Source organism: Loxodonta africana, chromosome X (genome assembly GCF_030014295.1).
Source record: "Loxodonta africana isolate mLoxAfr1 chromosome X, mLoxAfr1.hap2, whole genome shotgun sequence".
Lineage (NCBI taxonomy): Eukaryota > Metazoa > Chordata > Mammalia > Proboscidea > Elephantidae > Loxodonta > Loxodonta africana.
The window spans coordinates 33,971,831-33,987,691 of record NC_087369.1 but is presented as its reverse complement, the minus strand read 5'-3'; the positions used below and the strand labels follow the sequence as shown (position 1 = coordinate 33,987,691).

Genomic DNA, 15,861 nt, shown 5'->3' with positions numbered 1-15,861 from the left:
ATGCACAGGGGCTGCGATGTCTTTGCCTAAAGGTCCCCAGTACTAGCATGAAGCCTTCCAAAGAGCAGATGCTCAATTACTCTTTGTGGAAAATAAGAACCAGTGAACAAGTGGTTGAAATTATCATGATTTATTTTCTTCCATATCTTTGAATGAGCTAAACAAATCCAGGCACAGGTATATTTTACTTTTACCAAAAGAAATAAGGGAAACCAAGAGTTGACCAACTTTTATATATTTCCACCTCTACTTTGTGATCCCAACTGCTCTTTGCAGACTTAACATTTCCAAGGTTATCCGTATCCTGATGCCATGTTAACTGGCTCTAGATCACGAAAAAAGAGTTAAGGATTTTCAATTTGTTTTACACAATACAAAACTCTTACTCCTCAATCAAGCAATAAAACAGAAAAAATGCATGAGGATGAATTTATATTCTGAATCTTAATAAACCTTCAGTTAAAAAGAACAACATTTGAAAAATACAAAAAAACGAGCTAAATGTAGAAGTCACTCAAGTATAACAGGAACACAAGAAGACATACACGTGCTCCCTCCAGCCCCCCTTGCCTCTACTAATTAGAAGGTTAACGGCCATTTTCAACAACAAAGTGAAGAATCTCCATCAGACTTCACTAGAGGTGGGAGGACAAGCTGGACTTCACCCTGAAAGGGGCCCAAGCCCTGGCATTAGGACCGGCCCCGGCACATTCTCTGCCTGTGTCTCTCTCTTCTTCAATCTCCAAATTTCTTCATACAGAGCTTGGAAGGCACTGGGGTCGGTAGCACTGATCTTGGCCCAAAACTCCAGGACTTTTTTCTTGTTGGCTTCAGTGTGGGCTCTGGGACCCCACAGGAATTCGTAGCGTGGAGGATCACTGTTGGGCACCTGCCGGTGCTCCAGGTACTTTTCCTGCACCAAATCTTTGGTGATGAGCTTCCTGGGCTCCCCAAACATGAAGTGCCACTTCCCATCGTAGACCCCCAGCACATTCAGGAATTCCCACATCTCCTCCTCCGTGGCCCGGTTGCCATTCCTGTAGATCATGCCCAGGAGAGGCATCAGGAGCCCATTCTTGGGAAACCCCCTGTCACCAATAAAATTCTCTTCCTTGCTGATCTCCAATTTGCTGATAAGGGCATAGGATTGACCTTTGGAGTCGACTTCCTTCAGGTCAAGCCCAAAGACCACCTCCAGGTGCACAGAGGCTCTCCTCAGGATGTCAGGGAAGTGCTCCTTGTGCCTTTTGTTGATGATCTTCATCATTTCTGCCTTCGTAATGGGCTCTTTCATTTTATACTTGTACAGCAGGAGCTGCAACAATGTGCTCACCCTCCGGGTTATGGGGTCTCTTTGAGACCTCTCAGTGGGGGCTGGGGCCGCAGAGGAACTTGGACCTCCCTCATCTTGGCCCTCGGCCCTTCCAGCAGCTCTTGTGCCCGAAGCACCAGCAGCAGCAGAGGTGATGGGCGGGATGCTCTGAGGCCCCTGGGGAATGCCAGCAGCAGGGGAGCTCGGGGGAGACCCCCCAAAAGGAGGAGAGGAAGAGGAAGGGGACCCTTTCTCCTCTGCTGCAATTGCCTGAGCACCGTCAACACTGTGGGTGTCACCTTTGGCCTGGTGACATTTCTCACGGGCACGGAGCTTACTCTTGTGACCACGAGGCATGATGGCTCTGCTCAAGGACAGTAGGCAGGAGTGTAAGGAGGGCAGGTGATGTGGGCCTACTGGAGGAGGGAGGCAGAGAAGATGTGCACCCCTGCAGCAGAGAGATGCCTCCTTGGCTTTAACAAATGCCACCTTTGCAGGATTCTTGGAGGGCACTGCTCTAGGACCCCACAAGGCTCCTACTGTCCTGCTCAGGACCCTGTAGAGGAAATTAGAGGAAGGTTTAGGTTGTAGATTGCCAGCCCTGCTTGGGGCTTACTGGGTTGAAAGCAGGGCCTGGCACTACGGACTCTGTACTAGGTTATTTGGGGTTCTTCTAAGTTCACTCTTACGGCCATCATTTCACCTGCTGGCAGGGCCAGGGCACATCCCCTATGCTACTCTAACTTGACACCTCAAATCCCTCTGGGACTCACAAGCAGGAACTAAAGGAGCAGCTCAGCCACCACTCCTGGAAAGTTGTCTCAGTGATGACAGCACAGTGGGGTCTGTTCTGTCTGGGGTTTCTTGGAGACCTCAGTCCTCCACCAGGTTCTCACCATGGCTGTCCCCTTTCACCATGTCCCTCACCTCCCTGAGATGCCCTGGGAGTTAGTGAGTGCAACTCACTACGTCACCATACCCAGGTCCTCCAGGTCCGAAAGCAGTGCTGGGGCTCTATGTTTCCCCCTCACTTCTGGGAGGAGTTACCTCATCATAACTATGTATCCTCACCTTGATTCCTATTAGGGACCAAGTCTCCTGCCTCTGCTGAATAAGCCTCTCCATTAGTCCAAGGACTTCATGTCCCTGAGACCATGTGTCCCCAGGAACAAACCAGGGGCACCTCAGCCTGACACCTCTGACCGTGGCTCCATTGGGCCAATAGCAGTGGGAGGCTTTGCTGCCTCCTCCTCTCTTCTTGGGAGAGCGGAGAAGAGGGGTTAATTCCCTATTGCCTTCTAAAGGATTTTTACCTTGACTCCCACCAGTCTTGACTCCCACCAGTTTCTGGGATCCCTCTATCTCCTGAATTGGGGCTTAAACTAAGGCACTCATCTCCCTCAGACACTCCAGGCACAAGTCCAGAGTCCCTGAAACTTCCCAGATTTGTCCTGGGCTTCCAGGGCTAATGGGATTAGCAGAGCCCACTGCAATCCTCCCCATTTTGGGTTGAGTGGTCCCAGTACCTCAGTCATGTCTTCCCTTCACTCTGTACCGTTCCTGGAACCCCATCCTCTGCTGTCATGAGACCACATCCCTCAGACCAAAAACCACACCTTCCTGAGACCTCAGAGTTGAAATTCAGAGTGAGCCATATCCTTTGCAGGCTGTTTTGGGACTCCTGGGGCTGGCCAGGGCAGCGGGGGTCACCTGACCCCAGAGTTCTCAATTGGTGACCTCTTCATTCCTCACTCAGGCTTTTAAACTTGTTCCTGGGTAGGGATTCCTCCCTCTACGAACTTGAGTCCGCCGGAAAGCAGGGCTAGGATTGATGGCTCAGACTAAGGTCCTCACCTCCCTAGAGGGAAGTCAGGGTGGTACACATCTGGCTACCCCTGTCTGGGGGCTCCCAGAGCTGAAAGCAGGGGTGGGTTGTGGGCAGCCCCTCATTTACGGGGAGGCCTCGTCATTAGCACTAAGGGTCCTCGCCTCACCTCCAGTTACGATCTAGGTTTCCTTCTTCCTGAGAACTGGGGTGCTTTCTTGGACCAAGGCCCGCCCGTCCCTGAGACTCTCCAGGATGTTGTCGGCCTTGGTGGCCTTGAGGCTGGTGGTTGGGGGCGAGACTTGGTGGTACCTCCTCTGTTCTACGTTAGGTGTTCCCCTTAGCTCACATTCAGTGTCCTCACCTGGACTCCTGACCAGTCCTGAGACTCCAACTTCCTCTGATGATGAGCTGCGTCCCTCAGATCAGGAGCGGCAACTTTCCGGCACTTCCTGTGCGGAAAACAGGATGTAACCATACCTCACATCTGGCCAAGGCTAGAGGGGGACCTCTAAGGGCCAAGGCTGTTGTGGGGGCCTCCAAGGGCCGACAGCAAGGGCGGGACCCCTGAGACCCCACTGTGCAGGCTTGAGCGGTCCCTCTGTGCTCAACTCAGGGTCCTCACCTTGATATCTATCAGAGTCTGGGGATTCTGCCTACATAGAGCTGAGTCACAGGTTGAGAACAAGACCCTCACCTCGCAGAGACCCTAGAGGGGGCAGTCAGGGCGTGCCTCACGCTACCCCTGCCTGGGGCCTCACAGGAATGCCTTCTGGGTCAGTGCTCTGAGAAGACCCTCTTTTGGGGTAGGTGGTCCGTTTAGCACTCAGGGTCCACACCTTACTCCAGTTAGGGACAAGACTCCACCCTGTGCACAACAGGGGATGCCCCTTTGGACCGAGGCCTTCCCTCCCTGACACCCTTAGTGCTGAAATGAGGGGGCACTTCAGGCTGATAACTCTGCCTGGTGCTTTCCAAGATCAAAACAGGGGCTCAGCCCTATAGGGGTCTGATGGGGGTCCCCTCAAAACACACAGGGTCTTCACTTTGGCTCCTGTTAGGTCCTAAGTCTATTCCTGCTCGAGAACCATGACTGCTCTCCCTTCCGCCCCCCAATAGACCAAAGCCCTTGTCACACAGAAATCCTACAGGAGGAAATAAAGTGGCGCCTCAGACTGCCAGCTTTGCAGGAATCTCACAGAGTTGTGAACAGGGGTGGGACTCTATGAGCAGTCCTTGGTTTTGTGGATCCCTTCCTAACACAGGAAGGATCCTTATCCTACCTCCTACTAGGGCCTAGGTGCCCTCCCTCTGCAGAACTAGGGCCCATTGAAATGTACGAAGGACCTGAGACAATCTCCGCATAGCCATTTCTGGGAAGGAAATGAAGGTAGTGCTTAGTCTGACAGCTCTGAGCTTTGCAACTCAACTCAGACAGCAGCAGGGGAAGGGACTTTGTGGGGCCTTCTCTGTTCCGGGACGGATGGTTCCCTCATTCCTCAGTTGGGGTCCTCAACTTGATACCTGATCAGTTCTGAGAATGTACCCTCTACTTACCTGAAGATCCTCCCTGATCAAGGCCCACACCTTCCTGGCACCATGATTTGGAATCCGGGTGATGCATATCTGTCCACAGCTCTTCAGGACCTCGAAGGAGTGACAGTAGAGATGAGTCTCTATGGGACACCACTATTCTGTCTGGGTCCTTCCATCATCCTCATTCAGGATCATCAGCTTGATGTCTACAAGGGACTGAGACTCCTGCATCTACTGACTTGAGGTGCCCTTCTTAGGCCCAGGCTCTCAAGTCCCTGAGAACTCTAAAGTATAAGTGAGGGGATGCTCAGCCTGACAGCCCTGCCTGGGGCTTTCTAGGTTTGAGATCAGGTGCTAGTCGGTCTCTGGGTGAGCCCCATATTTTGGGATGTTCATCTTCCCAGTCCTCACTAATGGACGTCCTGATCTTGGTTCCTGTCTCTTGGATGAAAAGCTTCCCAGGAAATGTCACCTCTCTCCAAGTCTTCAGTCATTTGCCTCCTGGAAACCTTTCACAGAATGGGTCCCTGTCCAAGAGTGATGTGAGATGGGGATGCTGCAGCACAAGACAAGGGGCCCAGGACAGCGCTTTCGCAAAAACTAAACCCATTGCCCTCGAGTTGATTCTGACTCACAGGGACCCTATAGGACAGAGTAGAACTGTCCCACAGGGTTTCCAACGAGTGGCTGGTGCATTCGAACTGCCAACCTTTTGGTTAGCAGCCAAGCTCTTAACCACTACCAGGACTTCTCCTCTTGGGGAGTCTCCATAATGCACTGTTCTGTTGTCCACTGTCCAAAACTGCTGTTTACTAAATCTTGTCCAGTTTTCTAGTTGTTTATAGCAGGAGGGCAAGTCTGTTACCAGTACCTTGCTTAAGGCCAGAAGCCTGTTGCTACTAATTTAGTAAAAACTCATTGCAATATTCACAGCCATTGAAACAGTTTACACATTGGTTTCATGCAGGGTTCTGGAGGGAACACAATTTTGTGTTTTGGGAACGGACCTCAAGAAGAGCAGTTTGTTTTAGCCTCAGGCCATCCTTTCAGAGATTGTACGTTCTGTTTTGACAAATCTGCTCAGATGATCCTTAAATCCTTGTCTTATCCATCCAGCACTGGGGTACTCAGAAGGTGCAGAGAAGGTATGCAAAAAATAAGTCCCTGCTTTTTCGTCTTTCCTTCTAATCTCTCTCTTTTTTTTTTTCTCACCCTTTTGGGCCTATGAATAGGTATTTGCCATTATAAAACTTTTGCCACCTTTAAAATTGGATATTATTTATTTCATCCATTTCATCGTGTTTCTCAAAGCATAATTATTACAAAATGAATGTTGTTTTCTGTTAAGATGCATAAAACTTGTTCAAGCCCTCCTGTAATTTTGAAAGGTATGCTTGATTTTTTTTTAATCTTATAAAACTTTAGTCACTGACTCTATTTACCTGGATGACCAAGAATGCAACTCTAGAATAGGGACATTTTTTAAGCTTAGAAAAGAAAGTGTGAGTCGTAGAGCTCGTGTTTTTCATTCATAATGTCAGTTTGCCTGCATATTCTTTGGTATTGGTTTACTCCCTAAAACAGGTTGGCACAGTTACAGTCCTGAATTTTAGAGAAGGAAAGGAAACTCTCTTGGTGCTCTCTGAGGGTCTAATCAGTCTCCAAGGCCTGCCTAAACTGGCCTCTGTAAACTCATCTCCTAAACCTCTCCCCTTGTTCACTTCATTCAGTCAATGATAATGGCTCCTGTGTGTTCCTTGGAGGCACAGAGCATGGTCCTATGTCAGGGTAGTTACCTTCCACAATCCTTCCAGAAATGCTCATTCCCTGGATATCCATAAAGTTTTCTTTCTCATTTCTTTCAGGCTTCTGTTCAAATATCAATTCCGCACGGAGAGCTGCATGACAATTCAGAATGAACTCAAGTAGCTTCAAATGCTATTTGATTTTGGCAAAAGAGAAGACAATGGTAACCTTCAAGAATTTAGTTTCCCAACTACACGGCATTAATAGGATGCAAATCATAACTACCAATACACAAACACCAGAAGATAAACTAGATAACTGGGTTCTTCTAAAAATTAAACACTTATGCTCATCAAAATACTCCACCAAAGAATAAAGAAAGAACCTACAGGCTGGGAAAAAATTTTGACTATGACAAATCCAACAAAGGTCTAATGTCTAAAATCTACAGGAAAACCCAACACCTCTACAACAAAAGACAATACAATTAAAAGATGTTCAAAGGATATGAACAGACACACTCCATCAAAGAAGACATTCAAGTGGCTAACAGATATATGAGGAAATGCTCGCGATCATCAGCCATTAGAGAAATGCAAATCAAAACTACAATGAGATATCATCTCACCCCAATAAAGCTGGGATTAATCAAAAACACACAAAATAATACATGTTGTAGAGGTTGTGGAGAGACTGGAACGCTTACACACTGCTGGTGGGAATGTAAAGTGGTACAACCACTTTGGAAATTGATTTGGTGCTTCCTTAAAAAGCTAGAAATAGAACTACCATAGGATCCAGCAATCCCACTGCTTGGAATATATCCTAGAGAACTAAGAGCCTTTATATGAACAGATATATGCACACCTATGTTCACTGCAGCACAGTTTATAATAGCAAAAAGATGGAAACAACCTAGATGCTCATCAACAGGTGAATGGATAAACAAACGGTGCTACATACACACAATGGGGTATGACAGAATGATAAAGAACAGTCAAGAGGGTATGAAGGGAAGATGTGGCTGCTAAGAGAAACTAAGGCAGTTCACAAACTTACCAGTTACTGTTCAGTTGCTTCCAACCCATGGCGACCCCATGTGTGCCAGAGAACAACTCTGCTCCATAGGGCTTACGATGGTTGATTTTTCAGATGTGGATTGCCAGGCCTTTCTTCCGAGGTACCTCTGGTTGGACTAGAACTTCCACACTTTTGATTAGCAGCCCAATGTAACGTGTTAACCATCTGTACCCCCCAGGGACTCCCAGTTCACGACAACCTCCCTTATTAACTGAAGACTCATGTCCTGGTCATCTTGCTAGTTTCCTTTCAGCTTCTGTCTATTCTTTTGGGTGCTCCCTAAGACATCTATCCTAGGCCACATTCCACCAGAGGTGCAAACATCGCCTTCATGTTTATGTGATTTGAGAAGACCCCAAGCCTGGAAAGCATTTTAAAATACATTCAACATAACAGCACCAGAAGAGGTACTCTTTGAGTAAGCCTTCTTGCTGATTCTCCACAAATTCTAGATCATCTCAGTGTGACCCTGAGGTCTATCCAAAACCAAACCCAGCCTCTTTCTGTCAAGTTGATAACTACTCACGGCAGCCCCATGTGTGTCAGGGTAGGAGTGTGCTCCATAGGGTTTTCCAGGGCTGATTTTTTTGGAAATAGACAGCCAGGCCTTTCTTCTGAGGCACCTCTGGATTGACTTGAACCAGCAAAACTTTTCTCCCCGTAAATAAACTGCTCATTGGGTTGATATCATGTTGAGATAGCCTTAGATCCAATTACCTTTTCCCAGTGTTCATTTTTAAAAGGATAGTTATTACAAAAAAAATCATTTATTTTAATATCTTTTAAAATTTTCTTAAATTTCAAAAGATATTACTTTCAAATTAGCTTTAAAATTTTGTTACAAAAGTAACACATGCACATGGTACAAAATTTCAAATAGTAAAAAATTGTTTAAATGGAAAGAATGTCTTCTTCCCCAACAACTACTGTTATGAGTTTTTGTATCTTAGCGGTGACTTTGGTGAAGGGTCAGACAGTACACAATGCTGGGGAAGCCAGAACAACTCATACAAGGCAATGTCGTGGTAGCTCCATAGACACATCCTAACTCCCTGAGGGATGAAATTACTGGGCTGAGGGCTGTGGGGTCCATGGTCTCTGGGAACATCTAGACCAACTGGTATAACATACTTTATAAAGAAAGTGTTCTACATTCTACTTTGGTGAGTAATGTCTGTGCTCTTAAAAGCCTGTAAGCAGCCATCTAAGATACTCCACCGGTCCCACACCATCTGGAGCAAGAGAGAATGATGGAAACCAAAGACACAAGGGAAAAGATTAGTCCAAACGACTAATGGACCACAATTATCACAGCCTCCACCAGACTGAGTCCAGCACAACTAGATGGCGCCCGGCTACCGCCACTGACTGCTCTGACAGGGATCACAACAGAGGGTTATGTACAGAGCTGCAGAAAAACACAGAACAATATTTTAACCCACACATACACAGATAAAAATAACTAGACTTACTGTGTCACAGAGACTGCAGAAACCCCCGAGAATGGCCCCCGGACCCTTACAACTCAGTACTGAAGTCACTACTGAGGTACACCTTTCAGCCAAAAATTAAACAGGCCATTAAACAAAATGAGTCTAAATGGGCACACCAGCCTAGGGGTGAGGACGAGAAGGCAGCAGGGGCCAGGAAAGCTGGTAACAGAGAACTCAAGGTCGAGAAGTGGAGACTGTTGACATGTCATAGGGTTGGCAAATGATCTCACAAAACGATATGTGTATTAATTGTTTAATAAGAAACTAGTTTGCTCTGTAAACCTTCATCTAACATACAACAACAAAATAAAATAAAAATATTAGTTTCCTGATAGAGGAGGACAGATACTAAAGAAAAAAATATTAAGCACAGTGTAAAGGGCAAGGAAACTGGACTCAGGTTAAACACTTTTATTTTAGATCAAAGTAAAAGGGTAGCTACAGAGACCCTTAAACATAAAGGAGACTGGAGTTCTCTTCACTGACGCAGAACTTACCGTCACAGCTAAGACTCAATTCCTAGGTTGCTTTATATCTGATCTTAAGCTAAAGTATAATGCTTCAGAGCACAAGTGCTGGAAAAAGATCTGAATTCCATCACTTACTGTGACTTAAAGCAAATACGTTAACATTCTCTGAACCTCCATTTCTGCATCTGTAAAATGGGGTCAATAGTAGGGTACGTGCGTGAACTAATGTATGCTAAAAGATTAACTTGGTAGATGTTACATAGAAAAAAGTCAATGAATTTTACCTATCATCATTTTCTTTGTTCCATAAAGGTAGCTCCTATGTCTCTTATTGCTTACTATTATATGCATTATTGGTTAGCACGGTCCCTATCACATAGATAGATATATAATTATGTGTTAGGTAAGTGAGTATTTGATAGGAAATAAAAGATTTGGCAATGAATGGAAGAACATAAAGCAGTAGCTAGAAGGGTTATATAGTTAAGTAAAGATTTATGTTATATAACAAACCATGTGAAAATTTAATGGCTCAAAACAACAGCCGTTTATTTGTCCATGAGTCTGTGGTTTCAGCTGGGATGGTACACCTCTGCACCATTTAGTGCTGTCTGGGGTCACTCCTGAGTTGTTGTCAGCTGCTGGCCCATGGCCTCACTCACATGTCTCTTGCTTGACTACCTGTCTTTCTGATGGCAGGGGCAAAAGAGGTATCTAGGCCATTTAGCTCTCACCATCCAGCAGGTAGCCTGCATTTGTTCACATGCTGGTGGTTCCAAGGTATCACAAGAAAAGTGTGGGTAAACCCCAATGTCTCATCTATTTTTAAGTCTATATTTGAGTCATGTTTGCTATTAGCCCATTGAGCAAAGCAAGCACTATGGCCAAGCTCAGAGTCAATATGGGAAGGGACTTCCCAAGTCTAGGACAACAAGGAGGGTAACCAGTGTGGCCATTTAAGCACATGTGAAAAAAATGTACACGATAGATCTAATAATATTTTAGCATATTTACCACAAAGGCAAAGTTTCTGATGAAGCAAGATAAACTTTGAAAGGAAAGACGAGCCCATAGGACCAAGAATTTTCAGGAGCCAGAAGGGTTCCTGGACGCCTCTTCCTCTGAAACTAAAAGGAGGGATGAAGTGATGGGAATAAGGGTGGGACGTGGCTGCTAAGAAAACCCTAGTGGCGTAGTGGTTAAGTGCTACAGATGCTAACCAAAAGGTTGGCAGTTTAAATCCACCAGGTGCTCTGTGGAAACTCTATAGGGCAGTTCTACTCTGTCCTATAGGGTCGCTGTGACTCAGAATTGACTTGACAGCAGTGGGTTTGGTTTTTTTTTGGCGGCTGCTAAGAGAAATTAAGGCAGTTCACAACCTTACCAGTTACTGTTGAGTTGATTCCAACTCAGTGCGACCCCATGTGTGCCAAGAACAACTGTGCTCCACAGCGTTTCCAATGGCTAATTTTTCAGAAGAAGATTGCCAAGCCTTTCTCTTAAGATGACTCTGGCTGGACTGGAACCTCCAACCTTTTGATTAGCAGCCCAATGTAAAGTGTTAACCATTTGCACCACCCAGGGACTCCCAGTTCACAACAACGTGCCTTATTAAGTGAAGTCTGATGTCTTGGTCATCTTACTAGTTTCCTTGGAGGGCATTGCTCTGGGACCCCAAAAGGCTCCTACTGTCCTGGTCAGGACTCTGTAGAGGAAATTAGAGGAAGGATTAGGTTATAGACTGCAGGCCGTGCATGGGCCTTACTGGGGTGACAGCAGGGGCTGACACTAGGGGATCTCTGTACTGGGTTAGTTGGGGGTTTGCTCAATTCATGTCAGGGCCATCATATCAACTGCTGGCAGGGCCAGGGCTACTCCCCTCTGCTACCGTGAACTTGACGCCTCAAATCCCTCTGAAACCCACAAGGAGGAACTGAAGGAGTAGCTGAGCCACCACTCCTGGCAGGGTGTCTCAGTGATGACAGCACGGTGGGGCTCGTTCTGTCTGGGGTTCCTTGGAGGTCTCACTCCTCCACAAGGGTCCTCATCTTTGGTGCCCACTTTGACCAGATCCCTCACCTCCCTGAGATGCCCTGGAAGAAGTAACTGCAACTCATTAAGTCAGCATGCCATGTACCCAGGGCGGGGCTTTGTGGTTCCCCCTTACTACAGGGAGGAGTCACCTCATCATAATTCGGTATCCTCACCTTGATTCCTCTTAGGGACCCAGTCTCCTGCCTCTGCTGAGTAGGCCTCCCCATTAGCCCAAGGACTCATGGCATTGAGACGACCCACCCTGAGGAAAAAATGAGTGGGCATCTCAGTGTGATATCTCCGACCTTGGCTTCCCAGGTCCAATAGTAGAAGGGGAATGTTGTACAGCCTCCTCTCTTCTTGTTTGGTGGGGGGTTAATTCCATTTTTCCTCTTGAAGGATTTTTACCTTGACTTCCACCAGGTTCTAGGATTCCTCTCTCTGCTGAATTGGGGCTTAATCTTAGGACCTCATTTCCCTGAGACCCTCCAGGCAGCAGTGAAGGGTCACCTGAACTTGTCAGATTTGTCCTGTGTTCCCAGGGCTCATGGCATTAGCAGGGTTCAGTGTAGCCTTCCCCATTTGGGGTCGAGTGCTCCCTAGTACCTCAATCGTATCTTCCCTTTAACTCTGCACCATTCTTGGGACCCCATTCTCTGCTGACTTGACGCCACACCTATCAGACCAAAGACCACACCTTCCTGAGACCTCAGAGTTTGAAGTCAGAGTGACCCATATCCTTTGCAGGCTGTTTTGGGATTCCTAGGGTTGGCTGGGGCGGCGGGGGTTACCTGACCCCAGATTTCTCAGTTTGGTAACCCCTTCATTCCATACTCAGGCTTCTGACCTCGCTTCCGGGTAGGACCTGGTAGTTTTCCTTCTACTAACTTGAGTCCAGCTGAAAATAGGGGTGGGAATTATGGCTCAGACCAAGACCCTCACCTCCCTAGAGGGGAGTCAGGGTGCTACACATCTGGCTACCCCTGCCTGGGGCTCCCAGAGCTGAGAGCAAGGTCGGGCTGTGGGTGGCCTCTCCTTTGCGGGGAGGCCCCCTCATTAGTGCTAAGGCCCTTGCCTGGCTTGTAGTTAGAGTCCAGGCGTCCTCCCTCTTCAGAACTGGGGTGCTTCCTTGGACCAAGGTCTTCCGGTAAGGAGACCTTCCGGGCCAAAGTCGGTCTGGTGCCTTTGAGGCTGTCGGTAGGGGCGGGACTTTGTGGGACCTCCTCTGGTCTGAGTTAGGTGGTGCCCTTAGTCTACATTCAGGGTCCTTACCTGGACTCCTGACTAGTCCTGAGACTCCGTGCTCCTCTGATGATGAAAGACCGCAGCCCCTCAGACCAGAAGCCACGCCTTCCCGGCCCTTCCTAGATGGAATCCAGGCCATGTCATATCCGGCCAAGGCTATAGGGGGCCTCCAAGGGCCGAGAGTGTTGGGTAGGCCTGCGATGGCCAACATAAGGGGCGGGGATCATGTGAACCCACTGTTCTGGGGTTATTGGTCACCTCAATCCACATTCAGGGTCCTCTCCTGAATTCCTGACCAGTCCTGGGACTCCAGCCTCCTCTGATGATGAGCGATCACAGCCTCCCCACCACCCCCCCCCCAACGTCAGAAGCTGGCCTTGCCTGTGCTTCCTAGATGGAAATCAGGAAAGGACACATTGGACCTAGGCTGTAGGGGGCCCTCTAAAGTGCAAGGCTACTTGGGGGGCCTCCGAGGGCTGACAACATGGGCAGGACATGTGGAACCCCACTCTTCTGGCTTGGGCGGTCCCTTAATCCTTATGCAGGTTCCTCACCTTGATACCTATCAGAGCCTGGGTTTCCTGACTATATAGGCCTGAGCCACAGGCTCAGAGCAAGACCCTCACCATGCCGACACAGAGGGGTGAGGTGAGGCTGTGCCATAAGCCGCACCTTCCTGGGGCATCACAACAGTGTGGTCTGGGTCACTGTTCCCAGCATATCCTCTTTAGGAGCACCTCAGGCCTATAGCTCTCCTAGAGGCTTCCAACAACTATGAACAGAGGCAGATACTCTTCGGCTCCTTCTGTTGATGAGATTCCCACTCATGACTCCTTTGAGGGCCTGAGTCTCCTCCCTCTATGGACCTGGGGTATGCCCACGAGACCTGATACCCTCCAGGCAGAAATGAGGGGACTCCTCATCCTGACAAGCCTCCCCTTGGGTGGACAGCATGGGGCATTTTGTGTGACCTCCTCTGTCTAACGTGGGTGGTTCCGTCCTTCCTCATTCACAGTCTTCATCTTGAACCTGACTAGTCCTGAAAATCCACTCCCTGCTGGATGTGAGGCTGGTCCCCTCAGATCAAGGTCTTCACTGACCTGGGACCTCTGATTTGGAAGTCAGGATGAGTCATATCCAGCCAGGACTGTTCGAGATCTCTCAGGACCAAATGCAAGGCTAGGATGCGAGGGGACCTCACTCTTCTTGAGGGGTCCATCCTTCATTTTCGGGGCCATCCCTTTGATATCAGAGGCTTAGAGTTATCACTGTACTTAGGCCAAGGTCTCAAATCCATGACAAACCTGAAAAATAAGTGAGGTGCTGCTAAACCTAACAGCACTATCTGGGGCTCTCTCTGTCTGAGAGAAAGCTTTGCTGGTCTTTGTATGATCCCTAAATTCTGGTGTGTTTTTCTTGTCTGTTTTCATTTGCAGGGGTTGTCTTCTTGGCTCCTCTTTGATGAAAGGTTTCCTGAGAAATGCCACATCCTTGCAAACTCGAGCAAATTTGCTATTGCAAATCTTGCAGAGATTGGGTCCCTGTCCCAGAGTGAGAAGTGGCATGAGGTGGGGAAGCTGCAGCCAGAGATAGGAAGCCCAACACAGGTGGTGGGCTGTCAGAAAACAGGCCGATCTAATCCTTCTCTCCTTCAGCCACACCTGGAGGTACATGTAACCTTGGTTCTAATAGACCTACTTTCTACAGGCAGGGGCTATTCAGGATGATTTTATGAGTCCCAGATCTTATCAGATTATCTGGCCTTGCATTTGTCAATGATTATATTGTCACTGAATATTATCCTTTGCTTTCCTTGTTCATACCTCTCACTTATTTTAGTATTCATATAGCTCGGGCTATATAGTCGGATTTCGTGCTTTGGGCACAAAGGTTTTCATTTTCTTGCCTGAGATACATTTCGTAGTGGTGAGAAGAAAGTGAATTAAGAGACAGAAAGTAAGTCTCTGGCGGGAGGAGTGGAAGAGTGTGGGCTCCAGAAAATTCAGACCAGGGGTCTAATCTAACATAGTCATGTACTAGACTTGCAAACTCAAACACATTAACACTCTGAGCTCCAGGCTCTTCTTCTGCGAAGTGGGTTTGATAAGCCCTGTCTTCTAGGGCTGGTGCATTGTGTACAAGGCTCGTAATGTGTCTGGCAAAGTGACTGCACATATTGGGTCTTTAAAGAATGGCAGTTATTACTATGATTACATTGACACCACACAATACCACCCTCCACTCTGAGATTTTTTTCTTTTCTCCAGGATGTGTCAGAGTGTGCAGCGCTCTAGGACAAAGAAAACCAAATCAGGAGAAATGCTGCTTAGAAAGAAAAACTAGTATTTTACATTAACCAGTTGCTGTCAAGTTGATTCCAACTCAGTGCGACCCCCTGTGTTAAAGACAAGAACTGCCCCAAAGGGTTTTCTTGGCTGTGATCTTTATAGAAACAGACTGCCAGGCCTTTCTTCAGCAGTGCACTGGGTGGGTTTTCACTGGCAACCTTAAAGGTAATAGTCAAGGGCAAAGCTTTTAGCCACCTATTAGGGAATGTCGTAGTTATGTAGTGCTGTTATAACAGAAATACCACAAGTGGATGGCTTTAACAAGAAGAAATTCATTTTCTCATGGTTTAGGAGGTTAGAAGTCTGAATTCAGTGTTCGGCTCTAGGGGAAGGCTTTCTGTCTTTTGGATCTTGGGGAAGGTCTTTGACTTTTTTCTGTTTCTTGGTTCCTTGGAGATCTCATGTGGCGTGGTCCCAATCTTCCCTCATCTGTGCTTACTTGCTTGCTCAATCTGCTCTTTTATATCTCAGCTGAGATTGACTTAAGACACCCCACCAAAAAAACCAAGAAAACAAAAAAACAAAAAGCACTAAACCTGGTGCTATTTGTTCGATTCCAACTCATAGCGACGTTATAGGACACACTAGAACTGCCCCATAGGATTCCAAGGCTGTAATCTTTATGGAGGAAGACTGCCACATCTTTCTCCAGTGGAGCCACTAGAGGGTTGATTTATAACACACCCTACACTAATACTGTACCGTTAGCATAATCCCCAAATGGGATTATAACCATAGGAATAGGGTTAGGATTTACAACAACTATGTTGAG

General features: G+C 47.4%; 1 protein-coding gene across 1 annotated transcript; it reads right to left on the bottom strand.

The window, feature by feature from the left end:
* Positions 1 to 635: 635 nt before the first annotated feature.
* Positions 636 to 1,669, bottom strand: LOC100670164 (melanoma-associated antigen B2-like). Its single transcript, XM_010595803.3, is given in 2 exon segments — positions 636 to 748; positions 751 to 1,669. Coding segments are annotated over 2 exon segments (1,032 nt in total).
* Positions 1,670 to 15,861: the final 14,192 nt, after the last annotated feature.